Genomic DNA, 17,967 nt, shown 5'->3' on the forward strand with positions numbered 1-17,967 from the left:
GTTTTTGCCCCGAGCGTTACGCCTGGTTAAAGAAATCCACCACCACCTAGGACAAAGCAGCCCACTTGTTTGGCACTCCATCCACTGGCTTCACTGGGATCACCATCACCTCCAAATTCTCCTCCAACTCACACATCATCCTGACTTCGACATATATCGATTTTCTTTCTTCGTCGCTGGTTCAAAATGCTGGAAGTGCCTACCTAACACACTGTGGGAGTATCTTCACCACACAAACTGTAGATTCAAGAAGCCAGCTCACCACCTTCTATGGGGCACCTCGCGATGGATAATAAATGCCGACCTTGCTATTGATGCCCATATCCCGAGAATTAAAAAAATAAACAAAGAGCCAAGTGTCTGAGGATATGGTCACACTGCTGCTTTTGTGCTGATGCAAAGCAATTCAAAGGCCAAATGCAGTTCACAGGAGTTAAACCACACCCACACAAACCAGAGCAGGTGCGGGTACTTGTTGCACAAATGGAAAATTAAAAACTCTCCAGTGTGTGACAGTGGCCACCCAGAACAGACCATGGAACATGTAACGACTCAAGGCCTGATTCACAAATATGAAGGAGGCATCACAACGATACATTCTGCTGTTCCTCAGGCAATGATCTGGCTTAAGTACCTGAATATAAAATTATCGTTGTTGCTCCACATTTACATCAGCCATAGAAGAGTGACTACATTTCAAAAAGTTCTTCATTGGCTGTAATGGGCTTTGGAACATCTGGAGGTCATGAAAGGTGCTATAGAAATGCAAGTTCTTTTTAGGCTCATGAAACAATGTAGGTGTCACTCATCTCAGAAAAAAGTAAAAAAAAAAGGCTAAGTGGGTGAAAGTCTAAAGCACATTTATTTTTCCCATTTGTTGTTTAATTCCGATACAAAATCAGTAAGCTCTTAATGGCCTTACAGAACAGCGAGGCAAAGCAGAAACCTTTCTGTCCGACATCACGCCTCCCCATGCAAAGAGAAATCTCACATCCACGTCACCAGCGCTCAAAATTAACTTTGTTCCACCAGCCCCATTAACAACTCTTTCAAAAGGAAACCCATTGGAAAGTTGAATCTGCTGAGAATAAAAATGTTTCACAGCCTGTTTACTGGCTCCAGTCCTATCTCTTCAGTAATTTGTGAGAAAAAACAGATTAATGGCTTCAAAAAAATTGATTTCTAAAGCAGCATTTTGCAACCAGCAGTTAATTTCCAACAAGGTGTAAAAATAGCCTCTCCTGCACAGTAAACTGTTACTGGAGGAGCACACTGAAATATTGGAAGTGAGATGTCCCAGTTAGTTAGAAACAGATTACTATCACAGCCAGTGAGTTTGCAGCTTTACAAATCGGCAGCATAAAATACAGTGAGAAGTAAAACCTGTTCAATAAATAGAGTTGCTGACTCTGGTTGGATGCATTCCTGGAGGTTTCATCACATGATCTTCTGCCTCCAATTGCCCCCACCCAGTGAAACAGCCGTTTTTTTTCCACCCCCAATATTTTTTAAACTAATAAACTAAAAGCATTCAAAGTAAATGAGAAAAGAACATTTGTTTAAATGTGACCCCGACGGTTTTTCCCCAGGGTTGTGCGCAGCAATGTCCAGGAGTTTAATCTTTAATTCCTGGAGACTGCAAGACAATCCCAAGCCCTCGACTGACAATAAATGAGTTCACACACAATACGACCTGAGCTGCACTGGGAGCAATCTAGAAGCCTGTGGCATTGACAACAAGTCAAAGTATATTTACAAAATACAACACAATATCTACAACAAGAACAAAAAAGCTTAATTAAACTTGATGCAAGTTATGAAAAAAAAATCAATGGCAAAACAAACAACATTCTTGCAACCAAGAGCTTGTAATCCCAATTCGTTTTATCCCTTGTGTTTCTTGACCAGCACTCTGCAATCTGGTTAGTCCAAATTAATCAGAGCAAAAAAACATTTTTTTTTAAGATTAAAAAGAGAGGCCACATCTGTCAAGTTTCTTTCTTTTAAGTTGGATCTTAAAAGGTGGTAAATCTAGCAGTAATAACAAGTAGAAGTGGCCAGCAGGCGCTGTATTAAACTGTTGTGTGCTACACCGTTGTGTTAAAATGTCGGTGTAACATGTGGCTAGGTTTAATTTACAAAAAGGCATGTATAAGGCTTTGAGAGGTTTAGTGTGCTCATAGCGATGTGTGAAATTTGTGCCCGTCAGTGTGGTGATTCATGAACTTCCCAGTTCTATCATAATTGGATAAAATATTCCCTCTTGTTTTCTCCTCGAAAGAATAGGAACTACAACATTATGGTACAAACATGGGGCTCAGTTACCATCCCAACACATTCCACTTCACATCTTTCACTGGGATTCAATAAAATCAGCCCCCTGACTTCTTTTTTGCTGTCTTGCAAAAAAAAGACACAAATAGTTGTTATACATTCAAAGAAAAAAAGGTCATTACCATCTTCATGACAATGTCCCACTGACATTGGTGAGTTCTGGAATACCAATTGAACACTGACGACAAAACAAGATTCATTTTCAGTCACTGCACTGTGCACTTTATAAACAAATATGATACAGACCACTGTCATCACAGCATACACTTATCTATCTTAGGTGGCAGTGAGATACACGTTGTTCTCATGCACTATGTTAGCGCAAACCAATAGGATACGAAGAAGTGAACCCAACAAATAACGTGCCAAGTCCAACTCTATATACACAGGCGATGAACTTCTGTTCCAGATTAGTGGACAATAATTTCCAATCACTCTCTGCTCAGCTGCAATTCTGAAAGCTCAAATTAGGTTTTTCTCTCCTTCTTTCACTGTTTTGTTCACCTAAACACTCAGGACCTTTAGGCACTAGCTTCTCATCATTCCTTTATTTCTGAACGTGCATGTAATGACAAGTCAGGAGATAAGTGTGAATGAATAAACTCTACGATTTATTGGTGCATGGGCGTTGGGCGATCCCACGATTTCCCCCGCTTTAGACAAAGGAGTTCATGGCATTGACCGGGGATGGGGCCTCGGAGCTTTCATTGCCCTCCACCACTTCTTTTTCCTTCTTCCCGCTGTACTGTCCAATAAAAGAACCATCTTCATTGAACTGCCCTTCACCACCTTCGCCGTAGTCAACCAAGCTGTCATCACTCACACCCTTCTTAACTGTCCCATCCGAAGGCGTTCTGCTACCTTTAAGTGGTTTATGGTCCTCTGTGTCACTGAAAAGGAGGATAACACTTAGTAAAGGTGCAAGTTTTAAAATGTGAAAGCAACACGGAACAAAACTATTAACTCGCAGCGAGATCAGTATACATACTTGCAAATGTATGCATTAACAGGCTCAACCATCTGAATGAACTAGGATGCCATTCTAACGGCATACTTCATTACTTTACATGATATCTAAAGTGCAAGGGGTTGCCATTCATTATCCAGTTTGATGGATGACGTATCTCACTCCATTTACAACCAATAGGTTACAAATACAATTCAAGACATTTCAAGGTGGGAAGGAATCATGGAAATGAAAGTGAGCAGCTCATGGGGTGACACGTTTTGCTATCTAGGAAAAGATGGCAGCAATTATCAAATGAGGAATGGCATTTGGAATATCCTTTTCTAGCCCAGGGTGAACCTACAACCATGGCCACATGTTACTATTTAACAACCATCTCAGCGACCGGGATTTCCATTCAGATTGTAACTAGAATCTAGGTTCTTTATTCTCTGTTGGGCCACTTGTAGCTGTCACTGCCAGTCAACTGAGATGCAAAGTAGCAATAAATATTAGTCAGGGAGCTCAAGGATACATTTGGGACCTTTGGGCTGGAAAAGGGATGATGCTAGTTGGCTGTTAGTTAGCAGGAAAAGACATCAGCGGGTGAGTTATATGAAAGTGGGAAAGAAAATGGAGATTGTTCTGAAATGAAGAGAGTTTGTATTGAGCTCATTCCATGAAGAAGAAAGGTTAAGAAAATGCTGGAAGGGCATTCAAATCATTCAGTGTTACTCAAGGCATGCCAGACTTTCAGTTGCCACCTTACCTTTCCAGAGACCTACATTTTCCATTAAAGAATGCAGAAGAAACAAATGAAAATAGTCAGAAGAAACAGCAAGGTTGGTCTATTGTGAGGCGCGCATAATTCTTGGACAACCGGTCCAGTTTTTAATAGCAGAGTACAACTATAAGTTGCATTAGTAACAGGGAAGAGAAGAGACCAATGGAAGCCAAACACATTTGAATACAATCCTTGCTATCCCACACTGCTAGCCACTGGCAGTGTTCCATAGGCAATTGAGGAAGACCTGAATGCTGGTCTGGCTGAGGAATGACTGATGTCCTCACCATACTTAGGGGCCATTATGAGTTCAGGAAGACTGCCTCTATGATTTTGCAGGAGATTCTGAGCGGGTCTCCGTGAATCCTGACACTTTCCAAACAAAGGCAATTCTTCCCCGTTATGGGTGGAAAGAAATGGTAGCCCAGCAATTTATTTTGAACGGAAGGACCGAAACCTAACTGTGGTGCTATACAAAATGCCAAATGTGTCAGCAGTCATTTTTTTAAGGAACGGAATTCAAAGCACGGGACCTGATTCCAGGAGGTGACGGGCCCAGTGATGTGCACTGAAAATCAGGTAGATCGCGGGATGAGAATGAAGAACAGGCACATTGGCAGAAGGAAGGATCCCTTACTAAAAGAAACATTTTTAGTTCCCCTGATGGACTCAACATTTGGTAAAACATTAAGCCATACAGACCATCATAATTCAAGTTCCAACTACCAGTTGTGTGCTGAATTCATTGACCTCATCCAGGTCATTAGTAGAGATGTAATAATTGGTCCCAGTGACAACTGCTGTGAAATGCATGCATTGGGTGATTGGGAGGACAGGACTGGGCCCAGTCATGATGCTTTCTCAGGTCAACTAACCTCCCAACACTGACCGTCGAAGATACCACATTAGGAATGTGTGATTGGGCAGGAAGGGGCGGCCATGTGGTACTGCAACCCCACTACAAGAGTCAGAGTTGCTAAAGGAGGAAAAATGCAACAAGCACTGGAATAAGAGCTGTCGTGTGGAGCACTGATAGTTCTCCAGCTCAGAGTGGAGAAAGGGCCAATAACTTCATCAGCCAGAGCTCTCTATCCCCACACACATTGATCTTTTGCTAATTACTAAACAGCTGCATTCAACATGATGCAGCATATTCACGAATCTGGGCTATTTTTAATTCCCGCTACTAATTTTTATAAAAAAACTTGTGCTCTTAATTAAAATTGAATGTTGAAGATGAGAGAGAAAGGAAAAGGGAAAAGGAAATAGAAAAGAGGCTAACATCGTTCCCCCTTAAAGAAAGTTCTTCCTGAAGGCTTTAAGCAGTGTTTAGGAAATTGTGCTGCAAGCATTGAGAATAGAATTTAGTGCGTAAAAGACTAGATTAAACAAATACTAAATTTAAATTTCTGCTCCTTCACTCTTGTAGGTGTTAACTCACATTGGCAGTTCAAGAGGTGCTGATCAAACTTTGGTGACTGGGCCAGGTGACCAATGACCATGTACAAAAATAGCTGTTCGGCTATGGAAGGAATCACAACTAGACCTCATCCTATCCTCACCTGCACTCTTTCGAACAATCGTCAGTGGATAATCAGGAACGTTGATTTACTCATTCCTACCCCCAGATCACTAAAGCCCACAATGCTGCCCTTGCTGAGGTCAGCTAACTCAGCACAGGCCTAATATGGGACCTTGGGTCTGTCTGCCTCATTGCCTTTATCAACTTAGCTATTGGTGCAGCTCAAAATTTACATACTGACCATTACAACTGCACAAAATGCACTCCCATCATGTCAACCTCTGGGAAAACTAAATCAAAAACTTTACCCGAGGAGGAGGTGGTGGTGGGCCACCTCCTTGAACCCGTTAGTGGTTTTGATACAAGCGAGTGGTTTGCTAGGCCCATTCAGACGGCAATAAAGAGTTAACCATTTTGGTGTGGTACTGGAGTCACGTATAGGCCAGGCCAGGCAAGGACGACAGGTTTCCTTCCCTAAAGGACATTGCTGAACCAGTTGTGGATTTTACGATAATCCAACAGTCACTTTTACTGATAATAGATTTTTATTTCCAGATTTTTTTTGTTGTAACTGCATTTCAATTTTCAAACTGCCACTGTGGCACACTTCAAAAGTACTTCAAAGGTCTTAAAGAACTTTGGGATATCCTGAGGTAGTGAAAGACACTCTCTATACATGAAAGTCTTCTTTTCTTTCAGTGGCACTTTGATGCCAAGTTTTGAGTGTGAACCCATGTGGATTGAGACTGCTCCAACTTATTTCATGTAGGACCCGCACAGCCATCAAACAGAAAGTTCAAAAAATATTTCACATATTTCCCAACTATGATAGATAGAACATATTGCTCAACGGATGTGCTGGTAACACCCAATAGCACAGCATTAGAACTGTACCATTATTTTCATGATTGCAGTGGGTTGCCCAAATTGGTCATGACTGATCCTTTTGGATCATCCAATTGGAATGCCAACAGCCTATGAGATGCTAAGATATTTGGCTACATTAAACAGGTCAGTAGCAAATTTGAGTCTCGAGTTAGTTAGGGATTGAGTTGTATATTGTTGGCATGGGTATATAAGCCACAAGCCTAATGGCTCCATGGCCTGAATTCATCCCCTGCCCACCATTTTATTCACAACTATACAGTCTCTCTTTCTTCTTCCCTTGCCCCTCACTCCACACTGCCACTTAAATTATAATTGCCCCCCCAATTTTCTTTCTGATTATTGGAATTTACATTGGTTGTACTGCAGAACTGATCCCAGCGGTAAGTGAATAGGTCTGTCATCACTGACACAAAATTCTTCTCTTGTAAAACAATGGATGTGGTAGAATATTGGGTGTTGGTATTCATTGATGACTTTGGGCATCGCAAGCAACAATGAACATGAACATGAAGTCAGGCGGGCAAATCTTCATTGCTCTAATATCTTGCCTCAGTCAGTACTCCGTACTTTGCTTCAGTGATCAGAGAAGTACTGTCCTAGAGAAGGAAAGAAACTGGGGGGGGGGGGGGGGGTGCAAAAAACTGTGGATTTTCCTTCTCACCAGGTTTCTCTCCTCCCATTCCCTCCCTTTTATACGTCCTCTTGCCCTTCCCCTTCTCCATATCTCTCCTCAAAGATGCTAACTCCTGCATGGGTCGTCGGGGAGGGATGACTTTGTCATTTAAATTCCAAACAACACTTTCTACTTGACAAGATCTCATTTGAAGCTGTGATTTGGAATATATATTTAAATAGAATATATATGCACAATTCTGGCTTGTACTTTGCATTTTACTGGCTTGTGTTAGAATTAATAGTCAGTTTAGTACAATTCCTCTTTTTTGCAATTAAGAATTGCTCTAAGAACATACCAAAGACTAATCCTCACTGCTTAAACTCTCTAATTCTACCTGTCCAGGTTGCCCTCACTTCCTAATTTTGATTGCCCATTCTCCAGATGGGGCAGTGATCAAACACACTGTATGGTGCAGAACTGAACCACACAGGCCAGGACGGTGCCAGGTTTATTTCCTGGTCTGTGCCAAGTGAGTTGATCTCAGCTAACCTACCACTAAAGTCTTTAGCATCTTTGGGTTCAGCAAGAGGAAAGAAAATCTAGCTATAGATGCTGCCCCTGGTTGCTATCCAAAATCACTGCTCGAGGTGTGCCAAGTATAGGATAGGGCAGAGCCTAGCCATAATTTGGTGTGCCAACTGTAGGATAGGACTGGGCGTAGCTGTGATGGTCACTGTGTTTCTAAGCTTGTTGATAACTCAATCCCTCAGCTGCTTGGATGTGGTGAGGGGAAGGCCTTGCACATTGCTTTGTGCTGACACCAGCTGTGGATGCTTTTAGAAGTGGAAGTGGAAAGGGAGGAAATTGGTAGGAAAGTTGGGAGATAAAAAAAGGGGCAAATTTTTGTCTTATGCCTCTGGGTGGTGATCAGGCCCAAAGCAGAACCTGCCCTATTTTTTGAAATCAATGAGCAGGTGATATGCTCCACTAGCAATAGGGATCGGGCGGTGAAGATGAAAAGTTACCTCGCAATCTTTTAGAAGAAAAAGACGCCTGTGGTATATGTGGTTAGAGGGCCTTTAATGCCAATCATCTTTGACATGGCTAGATCATCCAGCTCACTCTTTGGGGAAGCACCTTCATTCTGTCTGAGAATTAAACAAACCAAAACCAAACACAGTGCACTCTGTCTAACAGCAGAGCTGTGCCCCAGGAGTGTTTAAACATAGTAACAAGAACAGACACGACATGGCCTAGTAGTTACATTTACACCTGGTGTTTGGGTTGGACTGGGAGAGATTTAGGCTCGATAGCTACAACTAGATTGAGAAACAAAGGCACAGGAGTAGGCCATTCAGCCCCTCCAGCTTTTTCCACCATCCAATTAAATTAAGCTGATCTGTATTTTAACTCCATCTACCCAGCTTGGTTTCATAGCCTTTAGCACCCTTACTCTATCTCAAGTTTGAGATTTGCAGCTGACCCAGTCTCAACAGCGTTTTGGGAGAGTGTTCCAGATTTCTACTATCATTTGTGTAAAGAACAGCTTCCTGACATCACCCCTGAATGGCCTAGCCATTTTAAGTTTCTGTCCCCTTTTCTGGAACCTTCCCACCAGAGGAAATCATTTCTCTCTATCTGACCATATCAAATCTTATCATCTTAAACATGTCAATTAGGTCTTCTGGTCTATTTAACCCTATCCACAACAGTTTCATTCTGGTGACTCTGCACTGCATCCCCTCCAAAGTCATATATCCTTCTCCAACGTGGTGCTCAGAACTGAATACACGAGTCCAGATAGGATTGCACCAAAACTCCATACCTGTAGCATAACTTCCACCTCTTTGTAGTCCAGCCCTCTTGAAGTAAAGGCTAACATTCCATTATTTTGATTAGTTTTTGTAACTGTCCACCAGCTTTTAGTAATTTCTGTACATAGACCATGAAGTCTCTGTTTCTCCAGTTACTAGCTTCTCGCCATTTAGAAAATACACTGACCAGTTTTTCTCCAGTCCAAAGTGGATGACCTCACATTTCCTTATATTTAGAAGAATTTAGAATTAGATAAATTCTTATATCAAAAAAAAACGTTCAGCTGGTTAAAGCAGTGAGTAGGAGGGTCCCAGGTTCGATGCACGGTATGGAATAAACTAATGATCTCGGGATGCCAGAATCAGCCTTGAAGTTCCTCATTTAGGGAGAGGGAAAAATCACTTCTGATTCGCAATCCAGACACCTCCTGGCAAGCACACTTGTGGACCTCGAGTGAGGACAGGACTTGGCTGTGATGCCAACAGTGTTCGAATAGCCCGTGGACAGTGTCCAGCTTCACACATAAAGGATGGCCACTCGTCTGAGCTACTGGAGGGTGAGCAATGACTTTGGAAGTGTGCTGCAGGCAGGAGGCAATATCTTAGACACAGGAAACTTTGGAGAATATAAATGACGGAGGTAAAACAGTGTGCTTGTGTATGTGTGCTCTATTTTGATAACTCCTGTGGATGCAAAGTGCTGAAAACAAGCTCATGTTCTGCAAGAAAAGTGAGAAATCAGTTCGCAGATGTTTAATCAACGAGAGCAGAATCAAGATAAAAGTTCAACATATTTAGTGAGTTTCAGCGTTCCAGACAGGCAACATTATAGGCCAAGAACATCACACTCTGCCTTATCAATAACATAGTTACCTTTTATTTCCATTAGGGTGCAACAATCTCCACTTTCTTTTCAAATCTTTTTCCTTCCTCTTCCCCACCCACCCTTTGAATGTTTTGGCCTGTGCTGGGGATTGCACCCCCCCGCCAGTGATATCTCTCTTGTACCACACCCAACCAGCCATTCTTTACATGTGAGGCAAGAAAGGGAGTGCTGGCAGGTTAGTTGACTGTGGAGGGTGTCATGGCCAATCTTACCCCTGTCCCTTGCATCACTGAACAACAATCAAGACTGGGAACTTGGGTTCATTTTCTCCCTCTTCCAAATGAAGTAAATGGTCCCCTCCCGCACTCCCCCCTCCCCTCACCCTCAGTGAGGGGAACACTGTCATAAATATTGACCCATCAACTGATAATTCGTTGCACCCTAAACTTCTGTAGAAATAGCAAGGCAATATAGATAGCAACATACAGCTAGTTATACAAAACAGAGGTACTAATATATATATATATATATTTGTAAATAATTAGTAGTAATGTACATCAACATTACAAAGCTTATACAGCTTATCATACAAAATGGGAAAGAACTTCAAGTACAGGTGTATGAATTACAAGAACACATAAGGCTTCAATATCACAATATTCCTTTGGCACTGTATTGGAGATGATGCTCTTCACTGTTTCATTAATACACAAAGTACTTAAGGGACACGGTCTTTGTGAAAAATAGTTGGCCAAACATATTTTTAAAAAACTTTGCCAAATGCACAATGTAAATTGTGTTGATGTCACCAAGTAACATGGGCATGACGTAAATGGCACACAGCTCTTTCTCCCTGGTGAGGTACCCAGATCCCCTCCCCTTTAAGGGATGCACCCAGAACCCCTCCTTTTTAAGGAATATAGCCATAGCCCCCTCCCCTTTAATGAATGTACCCAGCGCCCCTTCCTCTGTAAAGAATGCAGACAATGCCCCTCCCATTTAAGGAAGTACCCAGCATCCAATCCCCTTTAACCAATGTAAGGAACCACCCATCAAAGTCAGTGCCCCACAGCGCCAAAGTTTAATCTTTCAACATCCCTCACCACATTCATCTATACTGAAATTGTCGATGCGTGCTCGGATAGGGTTGCCACAGGTGCTGATCGCCCTCTAGTGCCTCAGCCAGTTATTTATGGGAGTGTTTGCCAGAATGTATTCAACCTGTGGAAAGCATCACCGTTGAGCCCAATCCTGCCCTCAGCTGATGTCAGCACACACACACACACACACACACACACACCACTGGATAGTCACCATGAGCAGGATTCCCCAGCTGAGACCAGGGACCTAACCTGTGGACCCTCCTGGTTTTGTGGCTTTGCTGTTCACTGAGTAAACTGGCTGAGGCATCAGAAGAGTCAAAGAAGCTTAATCTGTCATGCTCCCCCATTCAAAAATATAGCCCAGCAATAAGGAATAAATAATACCTAAAACTACAGCAGAAATATCAATCCTTAGCCGCAAGGCGTTTGAACTTCTGTCACAGCAACTATAAAATAGGCTACCGCAAGGAAACACTCCAGAAAGTTTCTTTCAGATTCTACCAAATATAAATCAATATTTAATATATTTTCCATGCACTGAGTTCTAGGTTGGACTCTGAATGTAAATCTGGATGTGTTATTTTTATATGTTTAAAATGTATAAACACATATACATAATGAAGTATACACTGAATTACCAATGTCTTGACTCAGTAATACACTATTCTACAAACCTTCCTCAATGTAGCAGATCATCAATCTTCAAAAAATGCTGGGACAGCATATCCGGGAGTAAAGATTCACTCCAGGGAGGGGTGTGAGGGCATTATGTCAGGGGGGAGCGGTCACTCCAACAGGTGAAGGGTCACTTCGGAGAGGGGAGTGTGTATGCAATGTGTCCAGTGGTGTGTGGAGGGGTGGGAGGGCTGTTTGTCTGGGAGTGAAGGATCGCTCCAGGGGGTGAAGGATCTCTCCAGGGAGGTCTGTGAGGGAAGGGTCACTCCAGGGGGTGAAGGGTCCCACCAGGGGGGTCTGTGAGGATATGACCTGCTACTATTAAGATGAAATTGGTATCGCTGATTATCGAAAGGTGAACATTCCAAAATTGTTACCATCTATTTGCTATAACTGAATTGTATTCGTGTTTTTGCCATAAATTGCTATAAAAATCAGACAGATTGAATTTGGAATCCACATCTGAAAGAACATTCCTTTAAAATCATGCAATAGTTTGAGGTTTGAAGATAGATATTGCAAATCAAGGTGCATTAGGATAAAAATGAAAAGATAATGATCGAATCCGTGCCTCATGGGGCTCATCTGTAGATGATGCTTAGCTGCCATAAATACCTGAAAAACCAATGTAAAGCAGCCAAATTATGGAGCAGGCTTTGGGAAGCTTGAATAACACACGGCCTGTGGGGTAACCTACTGTATCCAAGTCTATTCACTGGACCCAACACACACTCAGGTTCACCTCTTAGTTCACAACTTGAGTACGGTGTGCAGTTCTGGTCATCTCATTACAGAAAGGACGTAACTGCACGATAGAGGGTATGGAAAAGATTTACGAGGATGTTGCCAGGACTGCAAAATTGCAGCAATGAGGAAAGATTGGATAGACTGGGATTGTTCTCCTTGAAACAAAGAAGGCTGAGAGGAGATTTAATTGAAATGTACAAAATTGTGAGGGGCCTGGATATAGTGGAGGTGAAGGGCCTATTTACCTTATCAGAGGGGTCAGTAACTAGTGGGCATAGATTTAAAGTGATTGGTAGAAAGATTAGAGGGGAGATGAGGAAAATAATTTCACCCAGAGGGTGGCAGGGGTCTGGAACTCACTGCCTGAAAGGGTGGTAAAGGCAGAAACCCTCAACTCATTTAAAAGATGCTAGATGTGCATCTCAAGTGCCATCAGGTGCAGGGCTACGGACCAAATGCTGGAGGGTGGGATTAGGCTGGGTGGCTTGTTTTTTTGGCTGGCACAGACATGATGGGCCAAGTTGGCTCTTTCTGTGCTGTAAACTATGATTCTAAGAAACAGGGGTAAGTGTTACTTAAGACTGGAATTGCCGAATTGAGGAAAAGGGACTATCCGCCATTTTGTATATTTGAACTCCACGTGTATTTTGCTAGATGACTTTGTTTGCTTTACAATATTACATTAAATACCGTTTCAGGCCACATCTTCCAATCAACTTTCATCGAAGTATGACTCACGAGTTTTACAACCTTTCAAAAGTTAGAATCGTGTCGGGGTGAAACGATGTTCGGCTGTAAAAGTCAATGTTTGCAGCAGGATTTACACAAACTCGAGTTTTCATTCTGCAACGAGCTCAAGCTAAAGCTGTTCAGCCTCATGACTGTTATCATTCAGAAAAATCAGTTCCTCAGGTCCAAGCTGGGATGAATCATCACAGGGGTACATCTCAATTAAAAAGTAAGAATACCCACCTCAAACTAAACCTACTCTGCAGCAAAAGGACCCAGGCAGCAACGTTGCTCCTGTTCCCACAGAGTGTAGTCCTTTGCCAGGGACAATTCTACAACAGTGTACAGAACAGAAAGGCTCTTTAATCCATTGCTTCTTCTCCAGCCAGAGTGCCCAGCTCCTTCAGAGCATCCATCCTCCTCGTCCAAATAACCAAACCCTTGGCACTAATCCCAGCACCCTGTCTACCCTGCACCCACTGACCCTCGACCCAGCTCTCACCAACCCCCCCACTACCGCCATGGCCTTAATCCCAGCCCCCACCCGACACTATACCCAGCAATCCCCCCGACCCTATACCCAGCCCCCCAAAAATACCCATGACACAGGACCCAGATTCTAGGTTTTAAATGGAACTGCTTAGTTCCACAGTGCCAAAAAAGTACCTGGGCTAAACAAAGATGGAGACTTTATGGTCAGGCCTGACGCTACAAGGACTTGGCAACCGGCCTCAAATGCCCATTCCTCAATTAACCAACCTGCGACCACACTCGACAAAAAGGGGAGTGGAAAGCAAGCTCCTGGTGTCACTAATGATGCAGTACTCAGCCTTAGCAAGTCCATAATAAATAGTTAGCAGCCAGCTCCTGCCACTGAATGTATTTAGCACCAATCTGTTGATTCTGGGGGTACAGTCTTCACAGCAGTGAAATGTTTAAAATGTGTGCTTAAGGAAAAATATGGGTTAATGAATGAAACTTAGCATGCATTTGTTAAGCAAATGGTGTTTGACTAATTTGAGTGAGATTCTTGAAGAAGTAATGGAATGGGTTGAAGAGGGTAGAGTAGGTGAGGTTGTGTATATAGACTTTCAAAAGGCATGTGATAAAGGACTACATAGTAAGACTTTGTTAGCAAAATCAAAGCCCATAGGATTAAAGGGACAGTTACAAAATTGGTCAAAGGACAGAAAGCACAGAGTAGTGGTGAATGCTTGTTTATCAGACTGGAGGGAAATGTGCAGTGGTGTTCCCCAGGGATCAGTGTTGGGACCACAGCTCTTCTTGATATATAAATGACCTGAACTTGGGTATACTGTGAATAAACAGCATACCACTTATCCAACATCCAGTATAGGGAGCGCAGAAGTTTCCTCCAATTTGAATATTGGGAAGACTGAAACCATGGTTTTCAGTCCCCGCGCCAAACACCGTTCTCTAGCTACCGACTCCATCCCTCTCCCTGGCAATAGTCTGAGATTAAGCCAGTCTGTTTGTAACCTTGGTGTCACATCTGACCCTGAGATGAGCTTCCGACCTCATGTGTATGCCACCACTAATATCGCCTATTTCCACCTCTGTAACATCACTCGACTTAGCCCCTGTCTCAGCTCATCTGCTGCTGAAACCCTCATTCATGCCTGTGTTTTCTCTAGACTTGACTATTCCACTGCACTCCTGGCTGGTCTTCCACATTCTACCCTCCGTAAACTTGAAGTCATCCAAAACTCTGCTGTCTTTAACTTAACACGCACCAAGTCCTGTTCCCCTATCACCCTGTGCTCTCTGACCTACACTGGCTCCTGGTCAAGCAACATCTTGATTTTAAAATTCTCATCCTTGTTTTCAAATCCCACCATGGTCTTGCTGCATCCTATCTCTGTAATCTCCTTCAGCCCCACAACCCTCTGAGATATCTGCACTCCTCTAATTTTGGCCTCTTGAACATCCTGATTTTAATCGCTCCACCATTGGTGGTTGTGCCTTTAGCTGCCGAGACCTTAAGCTCTGGAATTCCCTCCTTACATCTCTCCACCTGAGTTTCCTTCTTTAAGACATGCCTTAAAACCTACCTCTTTGATCAATCTGACCTAATAACTCCTTACGTGGCTCAGTGTCATACTTTACATACAAACATATGAATTAGGAGCAGGAATAGACCACACAGCTCCTTGAGTCTGCTCCGCCATTCAATAAGCATGGCTGAACTGACTGTAACCTCAACTCCACATTCACGCTTACCCCCAATAACCTTTCACCTCCTTGCTGATCAAGAATCTATCTACCTCAGCCTTAAAAATATTCAAAGACTCTGCTTCCACTGCCTATTGAGGAAGAGAGTTCCAAATACTCATGACCAAAACTCAAATACTGTGAGCAGTTTTGGTCTCCTTATTTGGGCGGCACAGTGGCGCAGTGGTTAGCACCGCAGCCTCACAGCTCCAGCGACCCGGGTTCAATTCTGGGTACTGCCTGTGTGGAGTTTGCAAGTTCTCCCTGTGTCTGCGTGGGTTTTCTCCGGGTGCTCCGGTTTCCTCCCACAAGCCAAAAGACTTGCAGGTTGATAGGTAAATTGGCCATTATAAATTGTCCCTAGTATAGGTAGGGAAATATAGGGACAGGTGGGGATGTGGTAGGAATATGGAATTAGTGTAGGATTAGTATAAATGGGTGGTTGATGGTCGGCAAAGACTCGGTGGGCCGAAGGGCCTGTTTCAGTGCTGTATCTCTAAACTAAACTAAACATTTAAGGAAGGATGTGAATAAGGAGACCAATACTGTACACAGTAATCCAGATATGGTCTTACCAATGCCCTGTATAACTTTTGTATTCAATTCCCCTCGCAATAAACGATAACATTCTATTACCTTTCCTAATTACTTGCTGAACCTGCATACTAACCTTTTGCGATTCATGCACTAAGACACTTGGATCCCTCTGCATCTCAGAGCTCTGCAATCTCTCACCATTTAGATAATATGCTTCTTTTTTTTAATTCTTCTTGCTAAAATAGACAATTTCACATTTTCCCACATTATACTCCATTTGCCAGGTCTTTGCCCACTCACTTAATCTATCTATATCCCTTTGTAGGGTCCTTCTGTCCTCTTCACAACTTACTTTCCTACCTATCTTTGTGTCATCAGCAAATTTAACAACCGTACCTTCAGTCCCTTCATCCAAGTCATTTATATAAATTGTAAAAAGTTGAGGCCCCAGCACTGATCCTTGTGGCACACCACTCGTTACATCTTGCCAACCTAGTCATCCCCACAAATCCGAAAAGGACAAAAGGCGGGAAGGTGATAGGAGCCCCAGCAGTCCTGGGAGAGAAAGAAAAGCAGGACACACAGGGGGCTTTCCGCTTGCCCAAAAGGAAGATGCTATAAGTAGGAGTGAGACCCGGAGACCTGGCTGCTTCCATTGTAATAAGGCAGGTCATCTGAGAGCTGACTGCTGGAAACCATGGGGAAAGCCTGTAGGGTTAATCAGGGCACACCCACCCAGTGAAGGAGAAGGGACCCTGATGGAAAGCACAGTGGAACAAGCTGTGGCTTTAACTGCAGCAATAGTAAGACCCAGAAAGCATACTGCTGCGAGTACAGGAAAACTTAATAGGTTTCCTGAAGGTTATCAGGATTTTGTGTCTGAAGAGAGAGAGAGTAACCCCATACCCCTCGAGCAGGGCAAGCAAGCCCATCGTAATCCTCAGGGACACAGGAGCCACCAGATCCCTATTACTGGGAAAAGGCATGACCTTTCCCTAGAGAGTGCAGTAAATACCAGAACGGTGGTGAATCGTATTGGAGTGCAGGGTGCGCCTGTACCTTTACACTGGGTACACTTGGAGTACGACCAAGGTTCGAGACCGGTGACCGTAGGGATTGTCCCTAGTTTGCCTGTGGACAGGGTCGACCTGCTCCTAGGTAATGACCTGACGGGGATGAAGGTGGTAGCTTCGCCAGTGGTGAGAGAGAGAGAGACCGCAGGTGGTCAGAGAGACAGGGCAGTGGCAGGAGATGGTCCCCTGCAGTTCCCCTGAATGTGTAGTGAATCTGGCCATGACCAAACCAGCTCCCTCAGAGGATAATGAATGGGCACTGCAGGCAGATGACTGTGAAATTGTCTGTCTGAAACTCTCTTTGGAAAGTTAGAGGACCCAGGGAATGGATTAAATAGCTCTTCCCAAGTTGACACTCAGTGAGCAGATCTAGTATTGAAAATGTTAGCACAGGCTGCCCAGTCTGAAACTGAAGCAGAGGGAGTCCCTGATTGCAATTATTTAAAGAATGAGGTACTGTTGAGGAAATGAAGTTCTCCTGACAGACCTAAGGTCAAAGAGTGGACAGTGGTTCACCAGTTAGTGGTGCCGCAGAGGTACCGGAGAGAAATATTAAGAATGGCCCATGAGATTACAATGGCTGTACATGTCGGTATACGAAAAACCGAAACCCGCATAAGGCAGCAGTTCGACTGGCTAAAACTCCATAAAGATGTGGAGGAGTACTGTAGGAGTTGCCAGATGTGCCAGGTTGAGGGGAAACCCCGACCCACAATGAAATCTGCATCCCGAAGTCCTGTACTGGTTTTTGGAGGACTCTCCAGCAGAGGGCTCGTGAATTGTAAGGGGCTCGTGAATTGTAAGGGACCCCTGCCGAAAACAAAAGGGGACCAGCAGGCAGTTGGCTGGCAAAAAGTTAGAGAGGAAAGGGGAAAAGAGACAAAGAGGAGGTCTGAGAGGATTCCCAAATGAAAACCCCTACTGTCCGGTCAGCCAACCTCGAAATGTTGGAAAGATTAGACCCTACACCCTCCTATTTAAATGCAGACACCAGAAGCACCCCACCAGAATTGCTAACAGCATTTACAGAAACCTACAGAGACAAAGAAAGACCTGAAGTGGGCAAAACCATGTGAGTGATGCCTCATCTAGTTGAAGTGCCGCAGGGGAGTGCAGTAGAATCTGGACAGACACCTGCAAG

The 17,967-nt window shown here is 43.5% G+C and overlaps 1 protein-coding gene across 8 annotated transcripts in view; it reads right to left on the bottom strand.

The window, feature by feature from the left end:
- Nucleotides 1-874: 874 nt before the first annotated feature.
- nrcama (neuronal cell adhesion molecule a) overlaps nt 875-17,967 on the bottom strand; it is a 475,148-nt gene continuing 458,055 nt past the window's right edge. For all 8 annotated transcript variants that reach the window (XM_068050995.1, XM_068050994.1, XM_068050993.1 and 5 more), the window contains one exon: nt 875-3,224. In XM_068050995.1, the coding sequence (XP_067907096.1) occupies nt 2,990-3,224 (235 nt within the window). In that variant the 3' untranslated portion in view covers nt 875-2,989. The remainder of the gene's footprint in view (nt 3,225-17,967) is intronic.

The sequence above is a fragment of the Heterodontus francisci genome, chromosome 18, assembly GCF_036365525.1.
Source record: "Heterodontus francisci isolate sHetFra1 chromosome 18, sHetFra1.hap1, whole genome shotgun sequence".
In the NCBI taxonomy this organism is placed as follows: Eukaryota; Metazoa; Chordata; class Chondrichthyes; order Heterodontiformes; family Heterodontidae; genus Heterodontus; species Heterodontus francisci.